The sequence below is a fragment of the Paraphaeosphaeria sporulosa genome (genome assembly GCF_001642045.1).
Source record: "Paraphaeosphaeria sporulosa strain AP3s5-JAC2a unplaced genomic scaffold CC84scaffold_1, whole genome shotgun sequence".
Lineage (NCBI taxonomy): Eukaryota > Fungi > Ascomycota > Dothideomycetes > Pleosporales > Didymosphaeriaceae > Paraphaeosphaeria > Paraphaeosphaeria sporulosa.
The window spans coordinates 4,851,571-4,878,600 of NW_017253360.1; the positions used below are offsets into that span (position 1 = coordinate 4,851,571).

General features: G+C 54.8%; 6 protein-coding genes across 6 annotated transcripts; all 6 read right to left on the bottom strand.

Moving 5' to 3' along the window:
* Positions 1-479: 479 nt before the first annotated feature.
* CC84DRAFT_1081050 (uncharacterized protein) lies at positions 480-8,147 on the bottom strand (the record flags this gene model as incomplete). The annotated part of the gene is made up of 4 exons (XM_018173916.1): positions 480-2,999; positions 3,135-3,290; positions 3,423-5,249; positions 5,307-8,147. 4 exons carry the CDS (start codon positions 8,145-8,147, stop codon positions 480-482), a joined length of 7,344 nt encoding a protein of 2,447 aa, XP_018043339.1.
* Positions 8,148-9,344: 1,197 nt separating this feature from the next.
* On the bottom strand, positions 9,345-11,233 carry CC84DRAFT_1160217 (MFS general substrate transporter). Its single transcript, XM_018177443.1, has 2 exons — positions 10,893-11,233; positions 9,345-10,710 (listed from the first exon to the last, which is right to left on the bottom strand). The coding sequence occupies exons 1-2, from the start codon at positions 11,100-11,102 to the stop codon at positions 9,454-9,456; spliced, it is 1,467 nt and encodes a 488-aa protein (XP_018043340.1). The 5' UTR covers positions 11,103-11,233; the 3' UTR covers positions 9,345-9,453.
* A 604-nt stretch (positions 11,234-11,837) lies between these two features.
* Positions 11,838-14,067, bottom strand: CC84DRAFT_168364 (uncharacterized protein). The gene is made up of 3 exons (XM_018185454.1): positions 13,175-14,067; positions 12,944-13,123; positions 11,838-12,890 (listed from the first exon to the last, which is right to left on the bottom strand). The coding sequence occupies exons 1-3, from the start codon at positions 13,829-13,831 to the stop codon at positions 11,859-11,861; spliced, it is 1,869 nt and encodes a 622-aa protein (XP_018043341.1). The 5' UTR covers positions 13,832-14,067; the 3' UTR covers positions 11,838-11,858.
* Positions 14,068-15,751, bottom strand: CC84DRAFT_168363 (uncharacterized protein). The gene is made up of 2 exons (XM_018185453.1): positions 15,639-15,751; positions 14,068-15,585 (listed from the first exon to the last, which is right to left on the bottom strand). Exons 1-2 carry the CDS (start codon positions 15,695-15,697, stop codon positions 14,304-14,306), a joined length of 1,341 nt encoding a protein of 446 aa, XP_018043342.1. The 5' UTR covers positions 15,698-15,751; the 3' UTR covers positions 14,068-14,303.
* Positions 15,752-16,851: 1,100 nt separating this feature from the next.
* Positions 16,852-20,243, bottom strand: CC84DRAFT_1212450 (uncharacterized protein; the record flags this gene model as incomplete). The annotated part of the gene is made up of 3 exons (XM_018182455.1): positions 16,852-17,410; positions 17,466-18,224; positions 18,271-20,243. The coding sequence occupies 3 exons, from the start codon at positions 20,241-20,243 to the stop codon at positions 16,852-16,854; spliced, it is 3,291 nt and encodes a 1,096-aa protein (XP_018043343.1).
* Positions 20,244-23,634: 3,391 nt separating this feature from the next.
* On the bottom strand, positions 23,635-26,953 carry CC84DRAFT_1160221 (uncharacterized protein). Its single transcript, XM_018177444.1, has 8 exons — positions 26,655-26,953; positions 26,586-26,603; positions 26,455-26,531; positions 26,323-26,389; positions 25,756-26,270; positions 25,355-25,661; positions 24,141-25,308; positions 23,635-24,080 (listed from the first exon to the last, which is right to left on the bottom strand). Exons 1-8 carry the CDS (start codon positions 26,746-26,748, stop codon positions 24,020-24,022), a joined length of 2,307 nt encoding a protein of 768 aa, XP_018043344.1. The 5' UTR covers positions 26,749-26,953; the 3' UTR covers positions 23,635-24,019.
* Positions 26,954-27,030: the final 77 nt, after the last annotated feature.

The following is a 27,030-nucleotide window of genomic DNA, read 5'->3' on the forward strand; positions in this document are numbered from 1 at the left end:
GTACTACCTATTTGCCTTGTCGTATCACCAAGTAATTCTTAGGCTGTTCCTATCAAGCCAACGGAAATCTGAGGATACCCACTCACTCACTGACTCACTCCCACGCCAGTCTGAATGCGATTACACGAATTAATTCTATCCCAGTATTACAATTTAATCCTACCATATAAAACATCCCATCAACATCTCCACACTCCCACCGCAGGACACCAAACAAAATCAAGAAAAAATGTTGTTTTGTACAATTTAGTTCCTGTCCATTACACGGGAGAAAGGCCAATCTAGCGCACTGGGGGTATATCCATCCATGCTCATATCGCTAATGACAGCAGATAAAGTCCAAACGCAGCAAGACGAACAAGAAAGAGAGACGTTTGTACGGCGAACAGATAGCATACACACAAGGACAGGACGCTCGTATGTGAGCAACAAGTGAAGGAAATGTGTACAAAGGAAAAGTTTTATCGTACTAGTGGACGTCACCGGTCGAGCGGCTGTCCAAAGTGAAGACCGATGGGTGTCATGTCCCCGTCGACAGTGCTTTCATCGTCGTAGAATCCGCTTTCGCTAAACCGTTCGACCTCTGCATCCTGGTCGTACGATGCTTTGCGCATCAGCGGAGGGGTGCTGGGTACCGGCTGCTTGCCCAAGCTGGGGAAGCCGGCGGCAGAGCCTCGCGAGCTCGTCGAGTTTGTACGTAGCAATGGCTGTGGGCGGACGCCTGAGGACGGGAGATCCGGCGTCCGGCGAAGGTTGGACGTAGGCGGGGTCATGAGCCCTGATAGGAAGGACTGGGCGGATGGCGGGGTTGGGCGAGAAGGCGTTTGGTTGCGCGATACTGGGTTGCTCGAATTACCAGCAAGGGCAGAAGCGGCGCTCTCGCGACCTTTGCTGCGCCAGTTGCCAAAGGCCGCAGCAAGCTGTACAGCTTTAGGCGAGGCAAAGTTAGACAGCGTTGACAGCGTAGGCAGTGACTTCTGGCCACCGGTAATCAATCGCTCCTTCTCCTGCTGCTCCATTTGCAAGTTGGTGCGGATGCGAATAGCAGCGTCGCGCACGCTCTCGCGATCGAAAGCAGGCTGAGCCAGGGCGTTGATAAGATCGCCCAGATCATCAATGCGGACACCAAGGAGCTCGCGGAGCCAGTTGATCTCGGTATCGCGCTCCTTCAATTTAGCAGGAGCATCGGTGTCGACCGCAGCCAGCTTGTGCTCCAGTGACTCGATGCGAGATTCGCGTTCCTGCAGTTGTTCCTGGAGAACGGCAATCGATTCCCGCAGAGCTTGCGGCGAGATCTTTTCGGCACCCGACGCGTAAGAGGTTGAGCCGGCGGTCGGTGGCTTGGAGTTCTGAGCAGCAGCGGCGGCGGCACTGGCAGCCTCCTTTGCCACAGAAAGCTTTTCTTCGAGGAGAGCGATCTTGTCACGGAGGTTGTCCATCTTTGAGTCCGCAAGCGCGATGCGCTCATTGTGGAAAGACACTGCCCGTTCTTCGTCCTCGCGAGCAATCTCAACTACACGAGCGTGCTCCATCTTGATCGTTTCTAAGCGGCGCTCGAAAGTCTGCTGTTGCTCGACAAGGGCGAGAGTGTTCTTCTCCAATGCCTCTCCAACGGCGGCCCTCCTCGCATCGGCAGCAGCCTCCAAATCGAGCTCGTGCTTCTCCTTGGCGGTGTCGGCGTCCATGCGTACATTGTCAAGCTCAGTGCGCACTCGGGCGACTTCGCTTTCAAGATCGTGTCGGACAATGTTGACCTGATTGTTGGCTTTGTCGATGTCGGCCTCCATCAGGGTGCGCATGCGGCGAATCTCAGCGTGGGCGGCTTCTCTGGCTTCTCGAAATTCGCGTTCGTACCGCTCGGCGGCTCGTTTGAATTCCATGCTCTCCTGCCTGGTTTGCTCAACCGTCTCTTCAAGCCTGGCGTTGTGCTTTTGCGTCTGCTCAAGTGTGAACCTGAGCTTCATGAATTCGCGTTCCTGGCCCTCAAGTCGCTCGAGCTCGCGTTCAAGGCGTTCACGCGTGCGACCCTCAGCTTCAATGCGAGCGCTCAAGATTTCGTATTTCTTCATGTGCTCTTCGTCACCCTTCTGCCACTGAGCACGCTCAGCAGCAGCCTGGCCGGAGGCAACAGTCATGTCTTGCTGCAGCTTTTCGAACTTGGCACGCATAGATTCGCGAACTCTTGTGGCTTCCTCAGCCTGAAGGCGCGACTGCTCGATAGCCATGCGCATCCTTTCGGCCTCGTCGTGAGCATGCTTGAGATCGTCACGCCATTTGTTAGCTGAGAGACGATGTTCTTCAAGAGTGTAAGTGAGAGCCTCGTTTTCAGCAGTAACGGCTTCGAGCTTCTTCTTTGCCTCATACTCAGCACCTTCGATAGCGGCGGTCCGAAGTCGCAGTTCGTCGTGCTCAACCTGCAGCTTAGCAAATTTACTGCGGACCTCGTCTTCCTCTGCTTGGAAGGAATCAAGACTGCGGCGGGAGACCTCGCGTTCATCTTGGAGAACACGAATCTTGGTCTCGTCATCGGCAGCTTGCTCCTTGAGCAGCACGAGTTCTTTTTCGGTGACCTCGAGAAGGCGTGCGCTGTTCTCTTCGCGGAGTTCGAGCTCCTTACGTGCCTCTGCTTCAGCCTCGGATCGGAGAGTAGCTTCTTTGAGCCTTTCTTCCAGCTCTTCGATGCGTGCATCTCTTTCCTGAATAGCTAGAACTTCTTCCCGCTTGGCAACCTCCATGTTCTGTCGCTTGAATGCATCGTCAATGAGTTCGCGAACATCTTCGGCGTGCAAGTGATGGCTCGTGGTTTGCGCGATGGACGCCTTCAAGCTGCCAATGACTTGGTAGATCTCAGACATGTCGACTTGTGGCTGGGGAATGTCGATAGGAGCTTCCAGAGTCGGAGCTGGCTTGTGGGCAGCAAGTGCTTCTGCGACAATAGCACGGATGGCATCAGGCTGCACAGGTTCTTGAATGACTGGCAAGACTGGCGGTGCAAGAGGCTGGTAAGACTCTAGTGCCTCGGTGACTATGGAACGGATGGTCTCGGGCTGCAAAGGCTCGCTTGGCTGCTTGTGGGCTACCAACGCATCTTCGACAATGCTGCGGATAGCGTCTGGCTGCAGAGGCTCGGCAACAGGCTTTTGCTCCAGAGCTTCCGTGATGATCGACTTGATGTCTTCAGGCCAGATTTGCTCAGGAACAGGCATAGGAGGCGGCGGTGGAGCATGCATCTCGAAGGCTTCCATCACGATGAGACGGATGTCATCCGGTTGCAGATGCTCGGTGGAAGGCTTAGTAGTCTGCGCAGCGATCGCTTCAGCAACCACAGAACGGATCTCCTCAGGCTTGATAGATTCGGTGGGAGCAGGATAGTGCGCTACAATAGCATCTTCAACGATGGCACGGATCTGATCGGCCGGCACAGGTTCATGTTTGGGAGGCGTCCACTGAGGCTGGTGGTGAGCAAGCGCTTCCATGATTACGTCGCGCACATTCTCGGGTTTCATGTGGTCGGCGGGTGCGGAATGTGGCTGGTGTGCAGCGAGAGCCTCCGTCACAATATCGCGAATCTTCTCTGGTAGAATGGGCTCTGGAACCGGGACTGGAAGGGATGTGACCGGCGGTTGGTGCGACTCGAGCGCTTCCTTGACAATAGCCCGGAACTTTTCCATCTTCCGGTTCTTTCCAGGAGAGCGGTTGCGGTAATGTGAATCGGTACCCCATTCGTCGTCTTCGTCGTCAGCATCGCTGTCGAGACGTTCAGTAGTCGACATGCTGCGACGGCCACGGCCGGGTCGTTGCGACATCATAGCAATGGCGTCTTGAATGCCCTGCAGATTCTTTTCCACTGGCCCCAGACGGTCTTGTAGCAGACGCCCGATGATATCATCGACGTGCGTGTCGAAGAATTTGCTGCGTGTTTGAATCTTATCTTCGCCTTCAGACAAAATACCTTCATCCCAATCACTCATCGGTACTTCATCTGCGTTGTTCAAGCGATGCACGGGAGACTCATACGCGGCGCGATCGTCATCAAATGGATCTCCGGTGATGCCAGATGCTGACGAGGCATTCATGTTACGCGGCGCATATAGTCTACGGGGACTAGGACTAGGTGCATCGCTACGCAGCTTGTTAGCGCTCGGTGGCAGATCAGAACGTTCAAAATCATGGACGGATCTCCTTGGAGAAGACTGCACCCATGAGTTCTCGTCGCGTTCGACTCCAAAGTCCGAGCCCTCGTCGTTCATGTGCTTCATCACAGCATCAATGTCGTTGAATGAAGGATCGCAAAGGTTGTCAAAGTCGACGCTCTCACTCTGAGGGTACGTTACATGCCTCCGTGATTCCAAAGCAGTCTTGAATGACCCATCGTCGCTTGGTCGGTAGGTGGTCGCAGGGCTACGGCTTGCAAAGCGCGGCGGGCTCACTTGCGACTTGTCAGGATCATTGTCTTGAGACACCGATGGTTTGGTGATATGAATGCCACCAAAGTCATAACCACCAGAAGGTGCAAATGGTCGAAACTCGAACGGCTTAGCGGTCGCTGAAAGTGAACTTTTGTGCTTTCGAAGGTTCGGCTTGGGAATTTCCTCAACGGTAGGCGTAGCAGCATCGCTTTCATGAGCAGAGAAATCATCGATCGGGGTCTTCTCGTCGGAAGATTCCTCTACAGGTACACTGGGCTCGATCAGAGTCTTGTCGTTCTGGAGAGACAGAGGCTCAGCGCTCTTTGACTTGGATTGTGCACAATTTGCTTCAGGAGAGACGTTCTCCTTCTCCGCCGGCACGTCTTCCTTCTCGATTTCAGGGCTCTGTGTTGGTGCTCGTCCTTGTCGGAGTTCACCCAAAGCTTGCGACGGAAGGAAAGGCTGCAGTGCAAATCTAGGCACATCGTCTCCCTCCTCACGACCGCGTCGCGCACGCTTCTCGCGTCCTCCAGGGTTGGCAATGCGACCCTCCTCGTCTTCGCGTTCTTCCTCTTCAGCTTCCTTCTCAGGCGTTCTTTGACGTGTGGCGTCTGGGCGCACAATAGGGACAGCCTTGGAACGCTTAGCCGGCTTGATAATATCATCGGCAGTGATGTTGACGTTTCCGAAGATGGTAGAGGAAGTGCTCGATACAGAGACGCTCGGATTGAACTCCGCACTACCCGGAGTAAAGGCAGGAGCGTCAGGCGTTAATATGCCTGGTCCTTTGGACGAGAAGCTGAAACCGCTCTTGGGCATGAACGAGTTGCTGGGCGTGAACTCTGGCACTGTTGGCTTGAAGACGGGAGCTTCGACTGCAGGCTTAAATTCGGGTACTGTCGGCTTGAACGTTGGAGCATTAACAGCGGGTTTGAACGCCGGTACGTCGAAGGTCGGTTTGAAAGGAGCGACGTCGGGCCTGAAGACTGGCGCATCCGGCTTGAAAGACGGTGCAGTCACGCTCATGTTGGACATGCCATCGAGACTCGTCCTGTTGCTCGCCGAAGCATCTGCAGGGCTTTTGAGAGCAGGCGTGAACGACGAGAAGCTGGAAGACATGGAAGGACTGAAGGAGGCTGCGGGGTTGAACTTGAATTCCTTGGCTTCAACGTTGAGTTTGGATATCGAAGAGTGCGATGTGTGTTTGCTGTGCGTCGTGGAACTAGGCTTCCCGAATGCGAACTTCGCGTCTCTCCAGGAGTTGCTGACTTGGGACGCTGACTTGGAATGCTGCGCACTATTGTCCGTCTCCCGGATCTCGCCTTCTTCCACACTGGGGTTCGTCACGTCGGAAATGTTGGTCTTTGCACCATCGCTGTCGCCGCGAGGATTCTCCTGTGCAGCGCCGCCAAATGAGAACATAGACTGCTGCTTAGCAAGCGAATGAGCTCTGCTATGCGGCTGCGGCTGATGCAGAATGGGACGCGAACCCTGCCACGATGATTCAGCCACAGGCTTGGATGGCCTAAGATCCTCGGTAGATTCTGGTTCAGTGCTGAAGTCGCCTCCTTCGTTGAATTGTTTGTCGATCGCTTCCTCGAGATGGTATTCAGCATCGCGGGCACCTCGTTCAAGATTCGCGCTGATGTTGTGACGATGCCCACGTTGTGGGCTCGGAACGACAATTTCTGAACCATTCTTGGTGGCATTCTTCATAAGAGGTAGCTCGTCGTCTTCGCTCTCAGCTTCAGGGACTTCAGCAAGCGTCGATGACGGTCGAATACCCATAAGCTGTTGCTGCTGCTGTTGCATGAGTTGAGCTTGAAGTTGCTGCTGTTGCTGTTGCATCTGAGCCAGGAGATCGTCCTTGGGGGGTTGCGGAAAAGGAAACTGCTGATTAGGCCTCATGCCATATGGAGAGCTAGGCGAAGCAAGTCCGGAAAGGTCGGGCCTGCTTAAAGGCAACGCAGGCAAAGCAGGCGAGCCTCCACGTGCACCTTGCATGCCAAAGTAGTTGCCGGGTGAGAACGCACCCGTAGGCGAAGCTGTCTGCTGGAGAAAGCTCGCAGGCGAGAACGTCGAATGCCTGTGCATGTGCATGCTCGCCCGAGGGTTGGCAAAGGCTGCTGGTGATGCAATTGATTGCCGTGACATGTGTCCAGGTGAGGGACCAAGTGGGAAGGAGCCGGAGACGATGCTTCCCTGTCTCCCGCGGTGACTTCCACCTGAGGGTGTTGGCAGCGGTGGAGAAAAGGGAAGGCCCGGATATTGTACCGAAGCCTGCCTCGACATTGGCGACGGTGTATCTTCCTCGCCACCAAGACCGACGCCGAGTGCTGCAAGTTTCACTTCTACAAGATGGTTCATGTATGCATCCCAGTCCTCCTTCCTAGAAATTCGCACAATAGGGGCCGAAGACCGCGTCGTTCGAATGTACTCGTCATCTGGCCAAATGGATCGATTCTGTGTTGATGGCTTTCCCCCTGCAACACCAACATCTTGCCAGGTACGAAAGCCTTGCGTGTTGTACCCTTCGACCTCATACTGCTGCAGCTTCGCGTCCACTGCTTCTGGGCTCATCGGCTTGGGTGGATACCCGGGTGTACCTCGCGGGATATCTCGAGCGATGGAAATGATAACGCCTTTGCCCTTGACCAGCACCTTCTTCCGCGTGCGCGGTGGAGCGACGGGCTGGGGTGCAGGTTGAGCAGGCGGGCTCGGTAACGGCTTCTTGGACAATTCTTCTGAGGGCTGGGAGGCCTCTGTAGAATGTTTTTCGGCAGGAGAAGCGGGTTGAGCAGCCCATCGACTAAGACCCAGGCCGGATCGAAGGCTCGTTCCGGAACCCTGCCGCGAATGGGAATCCGCGTCAGGATTCGCATATCTTGAGGCCATCATCTTGCCGAGTTCTTCTTTCTGGCCTTGGCTGAAGTGCGACCAAAAATCCTGCTGATTCAACGTCTTGTTGTTCCTCCTCGACCTGTGCTTCTTGATGGATGGAGATCCTCCGTTCTCTTGGTCGAAGGTTGGTTCGCTCTCCGGTCCACTACCGGCAGCTTCTTCGCTGATCCAATCGTTCGTTTCGGTGTTCCAGCGTCTTTCCAGAAACTGACGAACCCACTCTTCGGTCGCTTGCTGATTATCGAACTTGGACACTCGTGGCGTAGCACCGGAATCGAAGTTGGGCTGCGTAGGCGTATCGAGGGTGACAGGTAGGCGAGATGGGATTAGGTGCTCTAGGTTGAACTGATTAGGTGACGCGTTGTCTTGCAGTCGTGGAATAAGGTGCTCGAGATTGAACCGGTTGGGCGAGTTGTCTTGGACAAGTGTCGGGGGCAAAAGATGCTCGAGACCGAACTGAAGACCAGAGTCGCCGTCCAAGTCGTCACTGCCGAACTGCGTCGAAGGGTGCCGCTGGCGGTTGAAAGGCGGAGGCGGGTGCCTGTACGGGCTTCCCCAGCTGGCGGTGTAGTAGGAGGTGTCGGTCCTGTCCTGCCTCGCAGCGGTTGAGGGGGTACGCGGATGGCCTCCTAGGGCAGAAAGACTCGGAAGAGTAGGGAGCTCCGGGCTGGAATGGCCAAGCGTCTGGGTCGGCGAGGGGTGGGCGGTCCACAGAGTCTGCGCTGGGGAGAGCGGTTCACGCGCTGCAGGAGCACTGTTCGGTTCGTAGACCACCGATGGCGGCGACGATGGCGGAGGCAGCGAGACCGAGGAGGTTCGTCGAGCCAGATGAAGCATTCAGCGGGCAGTTGAGCAGCGCGGGAGCCCGAGACGCGAACTTTCCCGGTGCAGACGCGCCTAGGGATCGGCAGACAGTCACGCCAGAGGGCAATCTGGGGGTCCTGGAGTTGGCGGAGCAGAGAACGCGTGCGGGCCGGCTACGGGGGCGCTGGGGCGTGGGTGTGACGTTGACGCGATATAATTAGGTCTACAAAAGGAAAGACGCGCGGTGAGGCTAAAAGAGCGACATGAGGTTGGTCGGCACGGGCGAGGAGACAGCAGTGAGCATCCCGCCGAAGCAGCAACAGCAGAGTCAAAAGGGACACGGTGGAGAGGTTCCGCCGATAAAGTCGTCGGGGAGGAAATTGTGGAAAGGAGGGAGCTTAAGTCAGCCACTGCCGATTGGCCGCATCCAACGTGACGACAGGGATTCGAGCTCGTGCACCCTCACGTTGTGAACACGCTGCCCACGTCGTGCAGAATGCGCGTCCCCAACACGCTTACCTGCCGGGTGCATTCCAGGGCGTCGAGCCTGCGACGGCTTCTCCACCGCTGGTAGACACTGCTTTCACGTGTGACAGAGCTCGCTGCATTTAGGAATCTCCATAGCCCGTAGACATACATCTGGAGTGCACGCCGCCCCTAACGTTAGCATAGGGCAGCCCTCATTTGCCTCGAGTCAATGCGACCACGCGCTGCATTTTCGTGTGCGCTAAGCTTGGCGAGCGCTGCTGGCAACCGGAAGGACCGTCTTGTCGTCTTCGAAGATGCATCTGAAGAGAAGCTCAGCGCTGCCGTGGCCACAGAGAGCCAATTGATTGGCAACAGCCGTGACTTGCGAAACACCACCGCACGCAGCACGCAGAGTGCCTTTCCGCTCAGGTTTGCGTCCGTCTATGACCAACAACTCCCCTCGAAACGGGGCTGTTGGCCGCCGATGCGTCTGTTGGACTGCCACGTCAAGTGCCAAATGTTTCGGCTAAAGGCAGCCATTGGCTCTCGGCCAATGAACATATCCACTTGACAGTTCGTGCGATCCAATTGAGCATCGATAATGTGCTTCGAAAAGAGCAATTGATGGCATGTCGGCCAGGGATGACGCAGTTCAAGGGACCTCAGGGTGACGGGCTAGCTGCTAGTGGGCGGGCGCTACGGTGGCGTTCCATTCAACTCAAGGCTGGTCCTAGCCATAGGGTCTCTGGATTATGTTCCATGTTTAAAAAACTAGGTACCCTGTACAGAGACGCCATTTTCTCTATAAGATGTGGCTGTATAATCACCTTTAGGCCTGTATTCTTAGTGAGCCCTGATGCTTCTGTTATATCTACACTTTCCGCCACATGATCAGTCTTTTCAAGAATGGCGACTTTGCTAATATCCCAGACAAATGCCCGTCGCTATCAGCACGAGGTACCGGACTGACAACCACTCCCGAGCCAACTTTTGCCTCGTTCTCCTCCTCCTCTCCAATCTTCCAGGCCCGTACGAGCCACAATATAATCGCAGCCCCGAGATACATAAAACCCGTGAACATGATCGCCCCTGTGTAGTTACCATTGAAGGCCACAATCTCGAGCCCAATCGGCTCCGAAAACGTTGTCGGCAGTGCCAACACCAGCCACGTGATTGAAAGTGCGCTCGACAAGTCGACAATACCCATGACTTCCGTCGTGATAGGAGCAACGACGGCCCAGTACGTTCCAGCGACCGCGCCTCCAAAGATAGCGAAAAAGATCAACACGCCGAAGCTCTTCGCAAAGTTCCACACGACGAGGCATAGGACGCCGCACAGACCGGTCATGGAAGCTGCCATATTCAGTCGTCCTAGCGAGTCAGAAAAGTAGCCTATGGGCGGTCGTCCCATTGCCTGTCCGAGATTGAGCACCGCGCCGATGATGGAGCCCTGGGACGCCGTCATTCCGACAGTCCTTGCGTAATTCGGCAGCGAGAACAGCAGCACTACATAGCCAAGCATAGAGAGGAAGCCAAATGCCAGCAGCCCCAGGAACTGCGGGCGCTTGAACAGCCGGTAGTCGAAGGAGAGCTGCGTACTGCCAATCTGCTTGTTGCGGTCGCGGACGAGCAGAGAGCAGGTTGTGTTGACGACGAAGGCGATGATGCCGAGGGTGCGGAACGCCCAGGGTAGCCCGATGCTCTTGATCATTGCTTGCGTGGAGAGCGAGTACACGAGGCCGCCGATCCCGGATCCGGCAGCTGCGAAGCCGTTCGCGAGACTGCGGCGCGTGGTGAACCACTGTGGTGCGATGACGACGCTGCCCACGAATTGGAAGCCCATACCCCAGCCGAAGCAGATGCCTTGGGAGAGGAAGAGGTGCCAGATCTTGGAGGCGAACGAGGCGGCGATGAAGGAAGCGGCTTCGAATACGACGCCGATTAGGAGGGTGGTTCGTGTGCCGTAAAGGCGTGTCGTCAGGGTTGCGACGGGGGAGACTACAAGCGCCATGGAGATGGACAACCCGCCGATAAAGGCATACATAAGGGGGGTGGCGCCGGGAAAGACGTTGTTGGCGAGATAGTGGGCCAGGAAAACGGCGTACGAACTGTTCAGTCCCCAGGTGTGCTGGTCTTCTGTCAGCCCTTACTACTGAACATGAGGTCATTGTCCCCGTCCAGATCAACAACATAAAGCAATATGGCAGAAATTTGGAGTGCTGTGCTCCGCCTTGGGTAACACGGCGTTATAAGGCTTTCGGCCAGGCACCGTAAATTGCTTGATGCTCGACGGGACAGAAGTGAACTTACAGCATTGATGATAGCCACACACGCAACGCAAACCCAGCCATACCCTCCATTCGGTGGAACATCTTCCATCTTCTCATCGCTCAGCTCTTCCCCTCTCGCACCTCCATTGGCCGGCACTCCCTCGTTCGCGACACTAATCTCACTCGACGCACAATCGCGACTCCGTAGTTCTTCATCCGCCTTTTTCACGCCCCTGGAAACCTCCGTCATCGTTCTGGAAATAAGCCCGTCCTTCACGCGTCCATGAATCTTTCCCACTTGCCAACAAAAGCCTGTCCCTTGTGCTGAGATGTTATCTTCGTTCGTGCACCGCAGCCATTATCCTCGATTGTCAAAGATGGGTTACAAAAAAAAAAAAAGCTAGGCGTTCGACATCTATATATGCGGGTAGGAGCGCAGCGCTAGTCCTCCATGCCTCGGGAATAACCAAACTTTTACGCGATAGGGCGGGCAGGGTCTGCGCTGTGATTGGCCGGCAGCGCACCGCATCCCGTCGCGGTATGACGATGTGGAGCAAGAGGCATGTGGATAATGCGGAGATGGTGCGGTCATCCATCGCGTGCGCTCCGCCTGGCGTGTACTACGCGGAATTGAATGGTTCTATGGGTTTGTCGGAAGCTAACTTGCGCGCGAGAGACCAAAGGCCATCGTGAAACAAATAGCTATTCACACCAGGAGTCCCACACCGCTGTCTTCGCTGACCGAGCGAGGCGGGGAGGGGTATACCATATAGACTACTTTAGGCGGGCATATCGTATACAGTATACAGCTCCTATACGGATATTGACGGGCTGGAACCAGCTTGCGCAAGTTCTCCATTTGAAAGCATTAGCGACAGCGCCCCTCTTGATGCATCAATGTCATGTCGTGATTTCTCACCACAATGGCACGAATTGCTGCTCAGTCTCAAGGGAGATCCGCTAGTTGATCGCAGCGTAAAGGCCATGGGACCCCATGAAGCTCATTCTACTCATGCAAAAAACCATCCAGCACCTTAACCACCCCATCAAGGTCCTGAAAGACAGACCAATGCCCTCCCACGTCCAAGATCCTGGTCCACTCTCCATCGCTCAACGTATCTCCATAGACGCTATTTAAGTCAAACTCAGGCCTGTCTTGTCGACTCTCTCCGATAGTCAACACCTTGACATTTTTCGCCAAATATGCGACACCTGGCTGGACCTTATCGTCACTACCTAATGTCTCCGTCGCCCTGCCGAAAGCCACACAAGCTTTCGCGTATCCCTCAGGGTCCTGACCCAGCAGTGAGATACGCCTGGCAGCGAGTGCAAGCGGCTTCAGCATCGTCACAGAGTCTGGCTCTGTGGAACTAGCAGCAGAGTCGACTACCGCCGACATCCCGTAGCTTCTTGCGATATCTGCAATCCTATAGAGCCGCTTACCCAGTGCTTCTGGTAGCGGAGACGGCGGGGGCGATAGCAGGATGAGTCTAGAGACCTTGCCTGGGTGCGAAAGAACGAACTGGAGTGCGATGTAGCCGCCCATCGAGTCAGCTACAATCGTAGCGTTGGCGGAAATGTTTGCGTGCTCGAAGATGCAGTTCAGATCTGCAGCTAATGATCTGATACTCAGTATACTGAGAGGATGGGTCGGCGATAGGCCGTGGCCTTCAAAGTCGTAGAGGTGTACCTTGTACTTCTGATTGAGATTCATTGTGCTAATCAAAGGGCTGAAGTACTCGCTAGTTGCGCCGAGGCCGTGTACGAATACAATTGGTGGGCCATCAGCTTTACCAGACACTTTATAGTATATCGGTTTTCCATTTATTGTAGTCAATCCTTTCAATTGCGGAAGTTTCGAAGTGGTGACAAGTGGGAAAGAAGACGTATTTGCCTGGAAGCGCTCCAATGTCCGATTCGGTGCTGATAGTGATGCGACTCGATTTGTGAGGGTTCCTAGACCACTGACGGACACGTCGATCTCATCTCCAGGCTGTAGATAGACAGGTGGTTTCTGCCCGAAGCCAACACCAGCGGGCTAGACTGTCGATCAGCAAAGATCATGTTGCACGCGAGACATAGAGGACTCACCGTCCCAGTAGCAAGCACGTCACCTGGCATCAGTGTTTGTCCTTCCGACATAGTCTTGATCAAGAACGGTATCGAAAAGATGAGGTCCTTCGTAGTAGCATTCTGGCGCAGCTCTCCATTGACGTGTGTCTGTACGCTTAATACCTTCTCGAGTTTAGAAGCCGGCACAGCGATCGGTCCCTAAGGCAAGATAGTTAGTATTTGGTGATAGTACAGAATACGAAGACGTACCATAGGGCAGAACGTATCCGGGCTCTTCCCTATATAAAACTGCTTGTGATCCCTCTGACGCTCTCTAGCAGTCACATCGTTGATAATTGTGTATCCCCATACATGGTCCAATGCATCTTTCTCGTCTATGCGGAACCCTGGTTTCCCGATAATGACCCCAATCTCACCCTCATAGTCCGCCGTATTCGTGAACTCAGGGTGGAGTAAGATCTCCTCTCCGTGGGCGATAATAGACGTATATCTCTTAGTAAAGATGACTGGGTGCGACGGTTGATCTACCTTGTCGCTGCTGTCAAATCCACTAGAATTGAATTCGACAGCATGCTCAGCATAATTCTTCCCTACACAGAGGACATCGCGCCCGGTCAAAGGAGGTAGAATCTTGACTGAAGTGGCAGGGTACGTGTCGCCTGACTTGATGATTTGGGAACCTGCTCTGTTGGCATGGGACGACTGTGCTTCTATGATCTGATACAAGTTCGAGATGGCGGTCCCAGACAGGAAGCTCAAGGGTTGTATGTTGTCGTTGCTGAGGTCGTAGTGGCCGATACGAGGACTCTCTGTCTCGAGGTCCAGATATGAGACGTAATTGGTGAACGCATCCTCCGCAGGGGCGGAAGTGTGCGTTGTTTCATTGTTTGGAATCGCCGAAGTCATCTTAGAAACTCGAATCGCACACCTGTTGTGAACGTTATTCCAATCCTCGTGTGTCGTCGCAGTAGGTCGTGTAAGAGGACGATCCTATGGGCGGGGTGGGTCGGAGTTGATTCGGAGTGGATTGCGCTATCGATACCATAGTGGGGGTATGGAAAGTGCAACAACAGAAGACTCCACTATGACCAGAGACTAGATATCAATAACCGATACCAATCTTTGGGCGTTGAAGTAGGTCCATTAAGAAAGCTTGCGTTCGCTCAGTATTCAAATCGACCATCTAGTCTTCGTTGCAAGAGAAACGCGTGAATTCAACTTAAACCATATGATTTCCTACATAAGAGAAGGCACTAAAGAGCGACCCAAGAGCATACACACAAACACAAGTCAGGCAATCTAAAGCCGAATGGTATCACTAGAATCCTCTCTCTCTCTCTCTCTCTCTCTCTCTCTCTGAAGTGCCGCCTCGAACTCTCTATCGCGAGCTAGGCTCACACTGCTCCATAAACCTATAAATGCCTTGGATACCCTGATACTCCAATGGCGAGTGTGCGTCGAATTCGTCCACGTCACTGGTATGAAGACTCTCATATCCCTCTTCATCTGAGATCGCCCACGGGTTGTCTTGGAGCACATCTTCAAAATCCAGGTCGACTTCGGATTGTGTGGAGTAATCGTCGGAGTCCGAGCTCAGTATAGATGAAGCCATCATTGGCCGCCAGTCGATAGGAAACTGGCGCTGGGCAACGTCTTTCTCATAGAAGGAGCACTCGGAGGGGGTGCGACTCGATGCCAATGGGAAAAGGAGGGCGATCTCGGTACCGACAAAGGAGTCAAAGTCGTCGTCTTGGGATACTACGCCACGTTGAACACCGAACTCATCGCAGATCTTCTCCACGGTGCCGGCGTCACATCCTGGAAAGTGTATCTTAAGCGTGGAATGTTCATATGTTATAGGTAAATCACCCAAGGCTGATAGGCGTTGAAGGTCTTTGAGAGTACCTGCAAGTTCCTTGACTGCTCGAGAGAAATCAATAGAAAGAATGTCTAGGAAGCCATCCTTATTGAGTGAGTTCTGCTCTTCGGCGAACGACGAGGAAAAGCCCTTAACAGCGGTGAGAGGGCTGAGGGCGGTGACGGTAGGGTTGATGCTAAAGCTGACGTAGGAGCCTGGCGTGGTCTTTGGGGCCTTGTTGAGGGTACGGTTGACCTTGTCTTGAAGCGCAGAGACGGACCGGAAGCGCTTCTCACCCGTACGAGGATCAACACCATCGAACTGTGCTTTCTGCCCTCCGAGCATGAAAGCTCGGACAGCCTGTGATACGTTGTTGATGACCTGAGCTGGTGCTGCAGGACCATGCGAGAAGTATCGAGCACCTCCAGCACGTCCTGAGCCCCATCCGTAACCGCCGGCTGTTCGGCCAAGCGTACCGCCGGTCAGGTTGGGCCTCAGTGTCGACGCAAAGGGTGCGCGACCGGTTTGTCTATAGACTGCATCTCCGGTCCTGGACTTCGGGAGCGATGCTCGATCGAATTTGGGCCCCGATCGTGCGGCGGAGGTAAAGTGGCGGACGGTTGCGGAGATCGTGCTATGAGTCGAGTACCATCGACCTTTGCTCTGCTTCAACAGAGCAATACGGTGGATTGGATGCTTCGGTCCAGTTCTGACAAGAATAGGCTGGAGTTCAGCGCGGGTCGGTCGAATAGACGCCGGAAGCTGGTCTTGAACGAGTTTCGCAGTATGCTTCCAGGCGGCCCTGGTGATGTCAGAGTCATGTTGGGACTAAGTTGGCATTTTGACTGTACTCACTTGAATACTTTCGCATTCTTGGCCACCAGCTGATGTATTCGCGCCAATGCAGGCGCCATGTTGGGTGTGAATTACCAGTATACGGGAGGATCGTAGGTGTGATGGAGAGCCGTGATGGAGGGAGACCAATATCGCCACTCACTATCTCCGGAAAAGCCCGTGTGGCGGTGCACCGTCGGGACCGCGGGAGGCACCGCGCTCTGTGACTATCACGTGCATACTCTCGTCAGGGATCAGGGCTCTAGGGCTGGAATCTCGCAACTTTGGAATATCAGAAGTACAATCAACCTACGGATCGCCAACCCTAAGGCTAAGCATCCAGAACCTAAACCTTGACACAGCGTCTGCAAAGGCGATTATTTTGTGGACTTGGAATGACGTCGTCCTTCCGATCAGCTTCCATTAATCTTTTGCTCAACACATTGAGGATATAGGAAGCCCTTGTACATCCAGGTTGCCCTCATCTTCAGACCACAAATATCAAACATATCACGGGTACGCTCAATCGTCGAAGGTCCCAGACCACAGCCAACAACTGTTTTAGTTCTTTGTATGCTACAATCAATACCATGAACCAGACCCGAACAATGCACTGAGCAAACAGCTTTTATCTACCTAGGGGGCATTATATCCCCGGTCGGGATGTTCTTCCCTGTAACGACAAAGCAGAAGGGGAGACTTCCTCGGAACGTTGAAGAGATTAACCACAGTGATGGCGCTATGCATGTTTGGAGGTAGAAGACGGGGAAGAGAGAGAAGGACGCCTGCCATAGTGCCGTTCCCCACGCGTCCCCGCTCCAGCGAATGAAAGAACACAATTCAATTGCCAGGAATGGGAATTTCCAAAGAAAGGGCTTAGGTATCTCAGATCTCTCGTCTGGAAGAGAGGACACGGTTTTCAGTGGTGTTCCTCCCACAGGATAAAGGAAAGAGAAAAACATTGCAGACCCATGCTCGGATTTTAACGCCGAATCGGAAACTTTTATCGGAGAGAAAGTGAAACGCCTGTTTGTTCAACGCAAGAAGTGGCCGTGTGATGGAATCGTCGAACGAAGAGTTGGCCGAAGACGGTGGACAGCCACAACGAAGCAGAAGGCCAGAATAGACAAGGCCAGAGAACAAGATTAGAGCACAGTCGGCCTTGGGATTCCCTGTTGTAGGGTAACGCGACGTTGCCATCACCCGTCCTGACATTGTACGTTCGAAAAAGCGATCATCGCAGTGAGTCTTTCAGCTCGTCATCCAGGAGTTCATTAATACGTACCCGGTTCCGAGCGTTCATATTGTCGTTATGTAAGGCCAATCGTAGCTGTTGGAAAGCTGGACGATTGGGTTGGGTTTCCGACCGTATCAAGTCTACAAAGTCGTGGGCAACAGCGTTACGGACGATGTTTTGACCTGACAGTAGAGACTCTCCGTAAAACTTGATCAGGTTGGAAACGCCGACTTCCGACAACTTGTTGTGCGAATCCGAAAGTGCGAGAGTGCGAAATTCGTCGTACATGATTTTGTTAAAGTTACGGACGAGGAAATGAGACCAAAATTGGTAGAGCACGCTCATATCATACGAGCAGCCACCGGGAGCGGATTGTTGGCGCTGGTAGAGCGCTTTCGATCGAAGGACAGCATAGGATTCGTGGAAACAACCAGGTGGAGCAACATCGACAGGTGCATCGTTGTCTTTCACCCAGTACTGAGAACAAGCCATCGGGGAGGTCGATGCAAAGGGGCTCGGAGTTCGTGGATACTGGTCTCGAACTTCGCTATCAACGCTACCGCACGTTAGTACACACTCTCGAAGTCCTAACCTTGATGACTTATGCCTACCTCGACGACGAATCAACGCCATTCGGCGTACGAATGGCGCGGCGACCGACTCGTTCTTCAGACTCAACCCCCACGTCGTTCCTACTGTGTAACGTATTAGAAAATGAACAGTTGGACGGAGGGGGCAAAGCTGGCATCTGGGAATCGTCTCGCTTTCGGACGATGACGGTCAAAGATTCGACCTGCTCATTGGAAAAAGAATCGGGTTCGCCACTCACAGCCTTTGTGGAATCGTCGGTGGGTTGGCCATTCGCAATGGCGTTGCCGTTGACATGCTCAGCGTTCACACCGTTGGGCACGCTCTCGCTTGTAACATGTTGCGGGGCTCCAGGGTGAAATCCATTCGCAGTGGGATGAGGTCCTTCGGTGCCGTACGCGCCCGGGGCTGATGGCGGCGGTGTAGACATGTCAGGATACCTCGGGTTGCCATTGGGATCGAACCCATTCGGGTGAGGAATGGGTGGGTTGTATAACTCCTCCGGGCCCTCGTTCTGCGCCGAAGAGTCTCGCTCCTCGACCGGCAACACCCACTGCTGCCAGTTCTCACGAGCACGTAGCCTATCCTTTCCGTCGTGACCAACGCGGAACTCAATCGCACGCGATTGGTAACAAACAAGCTTTATCAGCTCCAGGTCAGTCGTCAAATGCTTTATCCGGTTGAAATCGGAGATAAAGCTCAAGAAGACAAAACCTTTCGAGTCCATGTGCTTTCGTAGGTACATGTCTTTGCACAGATTGTCCAACGAGAAGTAGTACTCGCTGAACAGATTAGTAGGCAATTAGAAAAGGTGCGGACCGGACTTACAGCTGAGTGGTGACCATGGAAAACATCGCAAAGTGATCCATCCCGAACTGGCCAAAAGGTGCGGCGCTCATGGGCTGCATCATCGGGTAGTCATAAGCGTTTCCGCCCATGAATGTGTTGATGGGAGGCATTTGTTGAGGACCACCGAACTGGCCGGGCATACGGTAGATGTTCTCATTTGTGACGGATTGCGAGCGCGGGCCGTTTCTATATCTCGACTGCGGGAAGTAAGGGCTCTGTTCCGGGTTGAAAGCGGTAGGAGACATTGGTCCAGGGAAAGTAGAAGAGGACTTCATGTGGCCATTTGCGAACTGGTGTCCATTCGAGAAGTTGCCTCCCCGACCACCACCACGGCCGCCGCGGCGTTCGCGGCTGTTGTAGGAACCATATCGGTCCCCCGCTCCCCGCTTCGATTGGAAAGGTGCCTGACCTTCCTGGAACGTTCGACGCTCTGCGTCCTCTGGGCCATCTGTTTGGGCTGCTGCAGAAGCGCGATCGTTCGGCACGCCGTTCTCCTTGGGAGAGGCGCCTGAATCACCCTCCCTTCTCCTGTCTGGGCCCGACCACTCGGTCCTCTTGCCTTTGCTGGGTCGGTTGGAGGGGTATTGACGCGGGAAGGTGTTGTGCCCATTTGGTCCAGAGACGTTGTTCTGTGACTCAGACAACACGCCATTTTCTTTCGACTGAGAATCAATCTCGGCCGGCGTAGACTTTGGCTTTTCCCCGTTGAGCTGGGCAGCCTTATCTTTGGTAGCAGGAGAGCTGGCGCTAGCAGTTCGCTTGGCCTTGGGAGAAGTCTCGCGGATTGGCACATCTGGCCGACCACGCCTCGGTTGATCACCGTTGGCGGTGGCGGCAGGCGATGAGGTATCCTTTTCAGGACCACTTGTGCTGAGACCAGCACGACCGCCGTTCTGTGCTCCACCCCGCGCTGGACCTCGTCCACCTCTACGCGCTCCGCTGCTGGGCAGAGGCGTGTTGAAATTGACGCTCGGGACGAAGGGGACTTTCACCCACTGTCCCTTGGTCTTGGCCCCAGTACTCTCCTTGCGCTCCTTGTCCGATTTCTCGGTCTTCTCCGGGGCCTTCTTGCGGTCTTCATCGATTGCGGTCGCGGCGTCCATTGTCGGCCAGGACTCCTGATCACGCTCGGGTGGCAGCGAAACTACGCCGGGTGCTTCCCTCGCATCCCTCTCTTGGGGTCGAGCCCTCGTGTTCTTCCTAGCCTTATCCGAATCGACCTCCTTTGATTCTTGTCGAACCGGGTTGGTTCGTTCTTCCTCAGCGCCCCGCATCTTGACCTCGTTTGCAGCGACTCTGTTTTCTACATCCTTCGAGTGCTTGGGTGCAGAGGTTCCATTCACAGAACCGTTTGAGGATGCAGCCGCAGTAGCTTGCTTCGCCGGCTTTCGTAGCTCAGCTCGTTGCTGCCAGATGTTGACAGCGGGCAGAGGGGCTTCTTGAAGGGGTTTCGCGGGTGCCTGCTCTCGCTTCTTTCCTTTGCCCTTCTGTGATGACTTCTCGCTGGGCTCGGTCGATTTGTCAACCGAGGTTGAAGCCTGCGACTTGTTCTCCCACGTTGAATCTGAAGACGTGTTCGGTATCGATGAGACATCGTCGTCTTTGGTGACAGTTGAGGCAGTCGATGCTCCAATCTCGGGAGATGCTAATGCGGCCGCCGTCAATTCACTGGGCGCTGCCGCAGATTTTGTGTCCTTGTTACGTGACTCGCTTGAGCCCGAGGTGTTCTCGGGGCGGGACTCGTTGCCTTCGGCATCTTCGGCCCAGCTCATGACTGCTGCGGCAGACGTGCTCGCTGACTGTGGGTCTTTTGCAGGTGTGACAGCACCTGATGAGGAGGCTTTGCTGGCAGATGAGCCTGGTGCGGCCACCAGACCTTTGGCGGCTTGTGCGTAAGAAAATGGCACTGAGGCAGCGTCGCTGTTCGTGCGAGAATTTGCAGTAGTTGCCATGGCGTTCTGATGAGAACTGTGGGTGTCTTGAGAATCGCTCGAGGATGTGTTCGCGCTCGTAGTCCCTGGCGGGAGCACTGCAAGGACGGCCAGTACAGATGCGGGCGCCTTTATGTCCGGAGAGGTTCAATGCTTCACCTCTCCGTACGTCCTGATTCGATGATTCACCAAGGCCTTCTGCTCGATGGTCAAGCGGTAGACGGGTAGTGCGGCGACGCGGCGCAATCGACGTGTCGTGCTGAGCGAGTCTTTCCGGTCGGGGTTCTACGTGCGAGAGAAGCCTGGAAGTAGGCAGGATATCCGGACTATGCGAGACGGAGCTGCACAGAGCTGTTCGACAGTCAGCGGGTCAAGTTCAGGGTAGAAAAGATATGCTCGCGACCCGCGGGGCTCCACGAAGGTGCTCATGAAATAGTCAAAAAGAAAGCAAGCCGCAGACGATATGCTCCACGCTGCGTGACTTGCAGCAGTGTGGGAGCTAAAGCCGTGACGTATGGACAAAGCGGGTGGTGCAGTTGTACGTGTGCAAAGTCAGCGCCGCAGCTGGGCGTCACAGTTGGGCGGCGCTGGACTTGAAGGTGGTGGTGGGCGAGGCAGCAGGCGTGCGCCAGCGGCGGCGATGATGCGGCGGGAACTGACCTGGAGGAGTGCTGGCACGGATGCGGAGCTCGAGCTGACGGCAGGCAGCAGGCAAGTGCGTGTCGCTGCAGAGCGCTGGGCGGGCTGCTACCGAGGGATATAAAAAACGGCCGTGTGCGTGTACAGGCGCAGGCACGCAGGTGAGGGCACAGCAATTGGGCTGGTCCAAACAGCGGGCTGACAGGCAGCGGGGAAGACGACGACGAAGAAACGGCTCGAGCGGGCGCAGGAACAGGCGTCGTCGAGGGTCGCCGTGTATTTTGGACGTGCAGTGTGGGCGGAGAATAGCAAGTGCACACGACGAGAGAGGGGAGCGAGAAATTTCTGAAGTGCCTCTAGACACCCGAGCAATGACCGCCGTAGTGACCGCCGTAGTCGGTCGGCTGCGGTCCCACCGTCGCCGAGGGAGCCGCTGGGTGCTTGAAAAATAAAAGGCTCTGCCCTGCGTGCTAAACCGATAGTGCTTGCTCAGTGTGCCTGGCGCCCGTTGTTCCGCGCGAGGCCATGCACATGCCCATCCACTTGCCCGTCACAGCGACGCCGCTCGCCAGCTCCACGGTCGATGCCAGGCTCCATCCCCCTTGGAAGGTCACAGTACAGTCTTTCACGGAGGCCCTGGTGTCCTCCTCGGCCCAACACAACCATGTGTGCGGGTGCCAGATGCATCAGCGGCGCCTCGCGCTGCGTCAATTGCACACCCGGGACTCTCCCGCGCCCCCCTGCTCTGGCACTATGATGGAATCCGTCCGTGTCGGCCAGTCCCGGTCGCAGCCGACCTCGTGGGCTGCTGCATATCCGTCTATCGTTATTGATTGAAGCTTGCGAGGCCTCCCCATCCTCGGCACATTCTATAGTGCAGCACGTTCACGCACCTGGTGCCAGCACGAGCACGGCCAACCCACAATCTCCAATCGCCGTGTCGCTCCGTGCCATGTCAAACCAACCCCCAGAGACATCCGAGTCGTCAGCTACTGTCGGTAAACGGGCTTCCTCGCCTGTTGTTGGCTGACGTGCATCTGCTCCGTGTTCCTGCGTGTCTGTCCACAGCAAACAGCCCACAGCGATCCTGGATCCCATCCACGCCTGCTGCACGTCGCCCCTTCGTCGAAGCTGCATCACAGGGCAGCTCCACTGGTTGATCGGCATCGCTTAGGGCCCACCGTTAAACGTGGGCAGTTTCGCCTCCAGGGTCGTTAACAGCCTCACTATGCATACGCCGAGCCATTCCCGCGGACAACAGACCATAGGTAGCTTTTGCATGTTTGCTTGAAGAATGCGTGTCACAGAGTCTTGACGTCTGTCTTGCACCGATGTGTCTCTGGCCTCCACGTCCTTACCAAGTGCAATTCCGTGGAATGCACCATGTTGTTGTGGTTCGACGCTCGGTTGCTCCTGCCAGTTTCCAACCTCGACCTGGCAATGGTCTTTCCGTTTTGGAATGGTACTCGGTGGCTCGGACATGAACAGTCTTGGTACACCTCAAGAGGAGGCAAGAGCAAATGCCTCCCAATTCAATTCGGCGCCGCTTGAATACACTTCCAATCTCACTCGACAGCTGCAATTTCGAAAGTTTCAAATTCAAGCCAGCGAGTAGCACCTTCATCTCACGGCTCGTGACTGTCGGTCTATTCAATTGAGCGAGTTACTTAGAGAAACAATCCTTAACCCCAATTTGGACGTTAAAACATCGCTCGGAACGGGTGGATGCGTATCCGGTAAAATGAAATGCAAGATGCACGTTGTTTCGTCCTGATCTGCCAACGGGCGCATCCAAGAATAGACTCCCGCGAAGCCGGCGGATATAGATCATACATCACCGACCTTCTAATCATGTGAATACTATATCTATTTCGTCGCCTCAACGACTTTCGGAGATTGTGCTACCTTTCCGTCATTGACGGTCACCCTGGATAAATACAGCGCGCTGCCGCACAACGTTAAGACGTAAATGGGTTACACGAACTTTCCACCACTTAGACTTCCCTGGCCAACTTCTGATCTTGAGCCGTCGACTACACAAACAGGCACTATGCAATCTGATCGGATATATTGCCAAGGGGCATGCCACCCAAATATACCAAGGAAGCGTTCGAGCACCTTTTCGACCAAGGACTGACGTAATTTTACTCCGCGGAATGCTCACGGCAATCTCATTAGGTGAGTACCAAGTTAAAGATATGGGTAGAATCGGCTCGCTTAGACTCTCGGGTAACACGCTGCACTCAAGCTCTTGGCCTGGCGCTGCATCGTTCTGCAGCTATGTGCTACAGTGTCACTATACAGTACACCAAACGTTCACAACGCAGTCGACACCACCGCGACCAGCACCCTCTGCCCTCACCGTCCTCAAAACCTCTAGTCTCCTGCAGCACACTTACGCCACCAAACACTCTTTCCAACTATACGCATTTCCGTGACCATCCCTATCCAAACCCCTCCAAACCCTGCCATATGTGCCTGGCTAATTTCTCCCGTCGACAACGTCTGGCCCGTCACAAGCACACTAACAACTCCCTGTTGCGGCAGCCCGCAGCAATATGCGAGGTATACCCCAGATCCGCAGCAATATGCGGATGCCACTGCAGGGCTATTTGCTATTTTGGGATGCGGGGAGGTGCGTGGTAAGCCTCGTGGTCTGGACTGGGGAAGGGCGGACATGGGATGGTGTTAGTGGATCAGCTGAGCAGAGGCGTGTTCACGTGGCCGAGGGCCAACTTTGGAAGGGAACAGTGGGTGGCAATGAGAACTGGCTGGGGCTATGGAATTTCAGGATAGGCTATCAAACTAGACTTTCCCAACCGTATCATGTAGTGAGTTCCTACAGGAAAAGGTATTCAAGACGTCAGGGTTCTGTGCCAGCTACTGTGTGGGAGTACGTGTGGGTGAATTGGATGCATGGCGATAGCTGTTCCATTTATCTTCACAATGATCAGAATGGAACACTAGGTCTGCTCGTGATCCGATAGATGTCTTGATATACACCGGAGACGTCATTTATCGTGCATTGGAACACCCCCTGGCCACGGACAATGCCTCTACATGACCGCTTGCCCGGAGCACCCACCCATAGATGTACCGCACTGCACTGGCATACGATGCTAGCTCTTCCAATGAATCAGGAGCACGCATCGAGTCTCCTACAGCTCAATGCCGTACCTCCTCAACGTGTTCTTCGCGGTCGTAACCTTCATCCCAATCCTGCAGCTCCATTAGCAACAAAAGCCTCACCCCGCTCTTCTCACCGATTGATGGACTTACCTAGCATCCAAATCATAGCTCTCCCACCCACTGACCTCAATCAAATACTTCTTGCACTCCTCTAATATCTCTCTACGCGTCTCCGGACGCCCATCCGCATCCGCCTCCCGCCAGATACTAGCAGCCATCTCGTACCGCGCGCACGGCGCCGTCCACGAGTCTTTGCCAGCACCCCGGAAGAGCGTCCGGTCATGCGCGATGATATCCCTGGTCAGGATCTCCTTCGCGGCATCCGTCTCGCCCTTGCTCCGCAGACACGCTGCGCGAAGCAGTGCGAGGATGGCTTTCTCGTCGAGAGATTCCCGCGCCCAGTGCGGGTTCTGCTCGCTCTCACTCCAGGCGAGATTCGCGAGGGAGGCATCGAGGTGGTCGTCCCGCATGCGCTTGTAGCCGTTCCAGAAGTAGATAGTCTCCTCGAGAGGTGAGACGCCAATCGCGTCGATGAAGTCGCACTTCCATTCCTTCGCGCGGTCTTCCCACTTGGCGATCTTGCGGTTGACGAAGACGTCGAAGGGGAGTTGGCGCGCCATGAAGCGCTTCTTGCCCGTGTTGGCGGCGACGCGCTGGAAGTGCTCGACGGCTTTGGCGGCGTGAACTTTGGCAGCGTGCGGGCGGGCGTTTTTGTCGCGCCGGTAGAGTTCGACGTGGCACGCGCCGCAGATGTAGTAGTAGAGCCCGTGGCTCCAATTGTTGAGGGTGATGCATGTGAGGAAGGCAGCGGAGGTGGCTTCGTAGTCGTGCAGGTACATGGTGTGCAGCGCGCGTTCGAACCAGCCTAGGGCCTCGAGCTGCTGGAGCTTGGAGGACTTCGTGTTGGCGGCGAAGGCCACGGATTCCTCGAGCTCCTTTTCCGAGGCGAGCATGCGTGCTTCTTCTAGGAGCCAGAGGTGGCTTTGGGGATAGCGTTTCCGCATCTCGGCCAGCAACGCCTTGCATCGCTCGCGTGGGTACGAGCCCTCGCCTGTCCGTGGGATCACATCGCAGAAGCCGATGATACCTTGGTAGTACATGAATAACACAAGACCGGCCATGGCACCGTGGATATTGTGGAACTTGGTCGCTTGCCATAGCATCTGAATGCCACGTTCTCGGTCGCCTTTAAAGCCGACGATCTTCAGGAGGGTCGAAAACACTGGTGGAACCATGGAAATCATTAGAAGTAAGATGCCTAGAACATGTTAGTCTGCGTTGTTAGGTGGAGTAGTAGCTCATACCGAAACAGAAATTTGATCCAGAGATGATGAAGAGATCAACGGGGTGGTCGCCAAAGAGCGAAACGTCTTCGTTTGCCTTCACAGTCTCCGACAAGGTCAGCTGTTCAAAGTCTTCGACAGCATCTGGGACAGATGTGTCTAGTTTCTCGTCCGCAGAGGGAAGATTCTTTGCTGAGCTTGCCCCAAGATTCACTTCTTTTTCGGTATTGTTCAGCTCTACTGTCTGTCCTTTCTCTGCTGGCACATTCAGATGACCCATATACTCCATTGGGGTTTCCAAGTCTGCGTGCTCTTCATCCGCATCCACCTAAGACGGGGATACAAAGTCAGTGTGAGTTAAGACAGGGTGACACATGTCTCAGCCAAGGAGACATAAAATTTGTACTCGGTGGTCTACTCACGAAGTCAAAATCGTCGTCATCGTCATCCTGGCCTGTTTTGCCCTTCCCCTTCTCCGCTGGTATTGCTACAGGTTCGATAATCTCCTTGTCCTGGACAGGACCCTCCATCCCCGAAACACCAGCAGCAGTTGTCTCCGGTGCAAGAGATGCTCCGACAAATGGACTCCCAGTTTTTGAGGATGCCTTAGAAGCAGGTCTTGACGACCCAGCCAAGCTCGTCGAGCTCGTCGAACCCAGACTACTCGTACTCCTCTCCTTTAAGAACTTCTTCTCCGCATCCAAGACACTCTCCAACGTGAGATATGCCTTCCGCAGCTTATAAAAGCTCTTGATGGCCTCCGTCAAGCTCTCATTCATCACGCCTACGATTGCGCTCATCAGCTGCGCCTCAGCGAGGCACACCGCGTATTCAGTTCCAGCAGGGTATATGGGCGACTGGTACGCGCTGGAGTTGCGGTGAGCGCGCCGCTGATTCTCGTATGCGGAGGCTTCTGCATTGGACAGTTGCTCGGAAGCTGGGGCAAGATGTCAGCCTCGTATAGGCGACCTCGAAAGCTAGAGGCAGACCTTCTCGCATAATCTCCTGCTCGAAGCCTAGAGTAGCCCTCATGAATGTCACGACGCCTTTCCCGAGCTACACCTGTGTGAGTTTCGGCTCAATCAAAGGAAAACCGCGTCGCAGCCTGAAGCGTGCTGTACCTGGTGGAAGGGCGAGCTGCCTTTACTGAGATGTGCTTCTGCGGCGTCGACATCGTCATTCATGATATAGGTGACCGCTGTGATCGCATGCTGTTAACTATTGTCGTTTGCGATGCGGTCTATGTTCATACCGGACATCGCATCCTCGACTGCGGTGGTCAGCTAAACGCGCACGCGACAGTGAACCCAGGACCACTCACTCTGCGTAAGCTCATCGAGAGCATTCAGGCTCCTCGTCTGGCCCTGGGTAATCTTATTCTTCGCGCCGCCCAGCCATCCGCCGACCTTGAGCATCTTGCTCGCGCTCGTTCCTGTCCGAGGGGCACGGCGAGGGGCACGAGAGGGCGGAGTGAGATTGCGTTGGAAGGGGATGGTATTGGAGACCGAACAAAGCTAACGTACACGACAGAACTACAAGGCTTGGTGGGCCTTCTCCCACGCTTACATACCGCCTCCACGCTCACCGGATCTTCCGCTGGCTTGCGCCGAAACATTATGCGTACGTCACTGCAGCGTGGGAAGCACGGACTAACTAGGCGACGGGAGTGGCGGGCGATCAACTACTCGCCCGAAGAG

Excerpts from the sequence above, each read along its gene's own strand:
- CC84DRAFT_1160217 (XM_018177443.1), bottom strand. The coding sequence starts at position 11,102 with ATGACGGAGGTTTCCAGGGGCGTGAAAAAGGCGGATGAAGAACTACGG. Across the intron at positions 10,711-10,892 it reads GTGTGGCTATCATCAATGCT|CACACCTGGGGACTGAACAG; the intron begins GTAAGTTCACTT and ends ACAGAAGACCAG.
- CC84DRAFT_1160221 (XM_018177444.1), bottom strand. The coding sequence starts at position 26,748 with ATGCTCAAGGTCGGCGGATGGCTGGGCGGCGCGAAGAATAAGATTACC. Across the intron at positions 25,662-25,755 it reads ATGACGACGATTTTGACTTC|GTGGATGCGGATGAAGAGCA; the intron begins GTGAGTAGACCA and ends TCCCCGTCTTAG. Across the intron at positions 25,309-25,354 it reads TGGATCAAATTTCTGTTTCG|GCATCTTACTTCTAATGATT; the intron begins GTATGAGCTACT and ends AACATGTTCTAG.
- CC84DRAFT_168364 (XM_018185454.1), bottom strand. The coding sequence starts at position 13,831 with ATGACTTCGGCGATTCCAAACAATGAAACAACGCACACTTCCGCCCCT. Across the intron at positions 13,124-13,174 it reads CGGATACGTTCTGCCCTATG|GGACCGATCGCTGTGCCGGC; the intron begins GTACGTCTTCGT and ends ATCTTGCCTTAG. Across the intron at positions 12,891-12,943 it reads ACGTGCTTGCTACTGGGACG|CCCGCTGGTGTTGGCTTCGG; the intron begins GTGAGTCCTCTA and ends TCGACAGTCTAG.
- CC84DRAFT_168363 (XM_018185453.1), bottom strand. The coding sequence starts at position 15,697 with ATGGCGCCTGCATTGGCGCGAATACATCAGCTGGTGGCCAAGAATGCG. Across the intron at positions 15,586-15,638 it reads AAGAATGCGAAAGTATTCAA|GGCCGCCTGGAAGCATACTG; the intron begins GTGAGTACAGTC and ends TGACATCACCAG.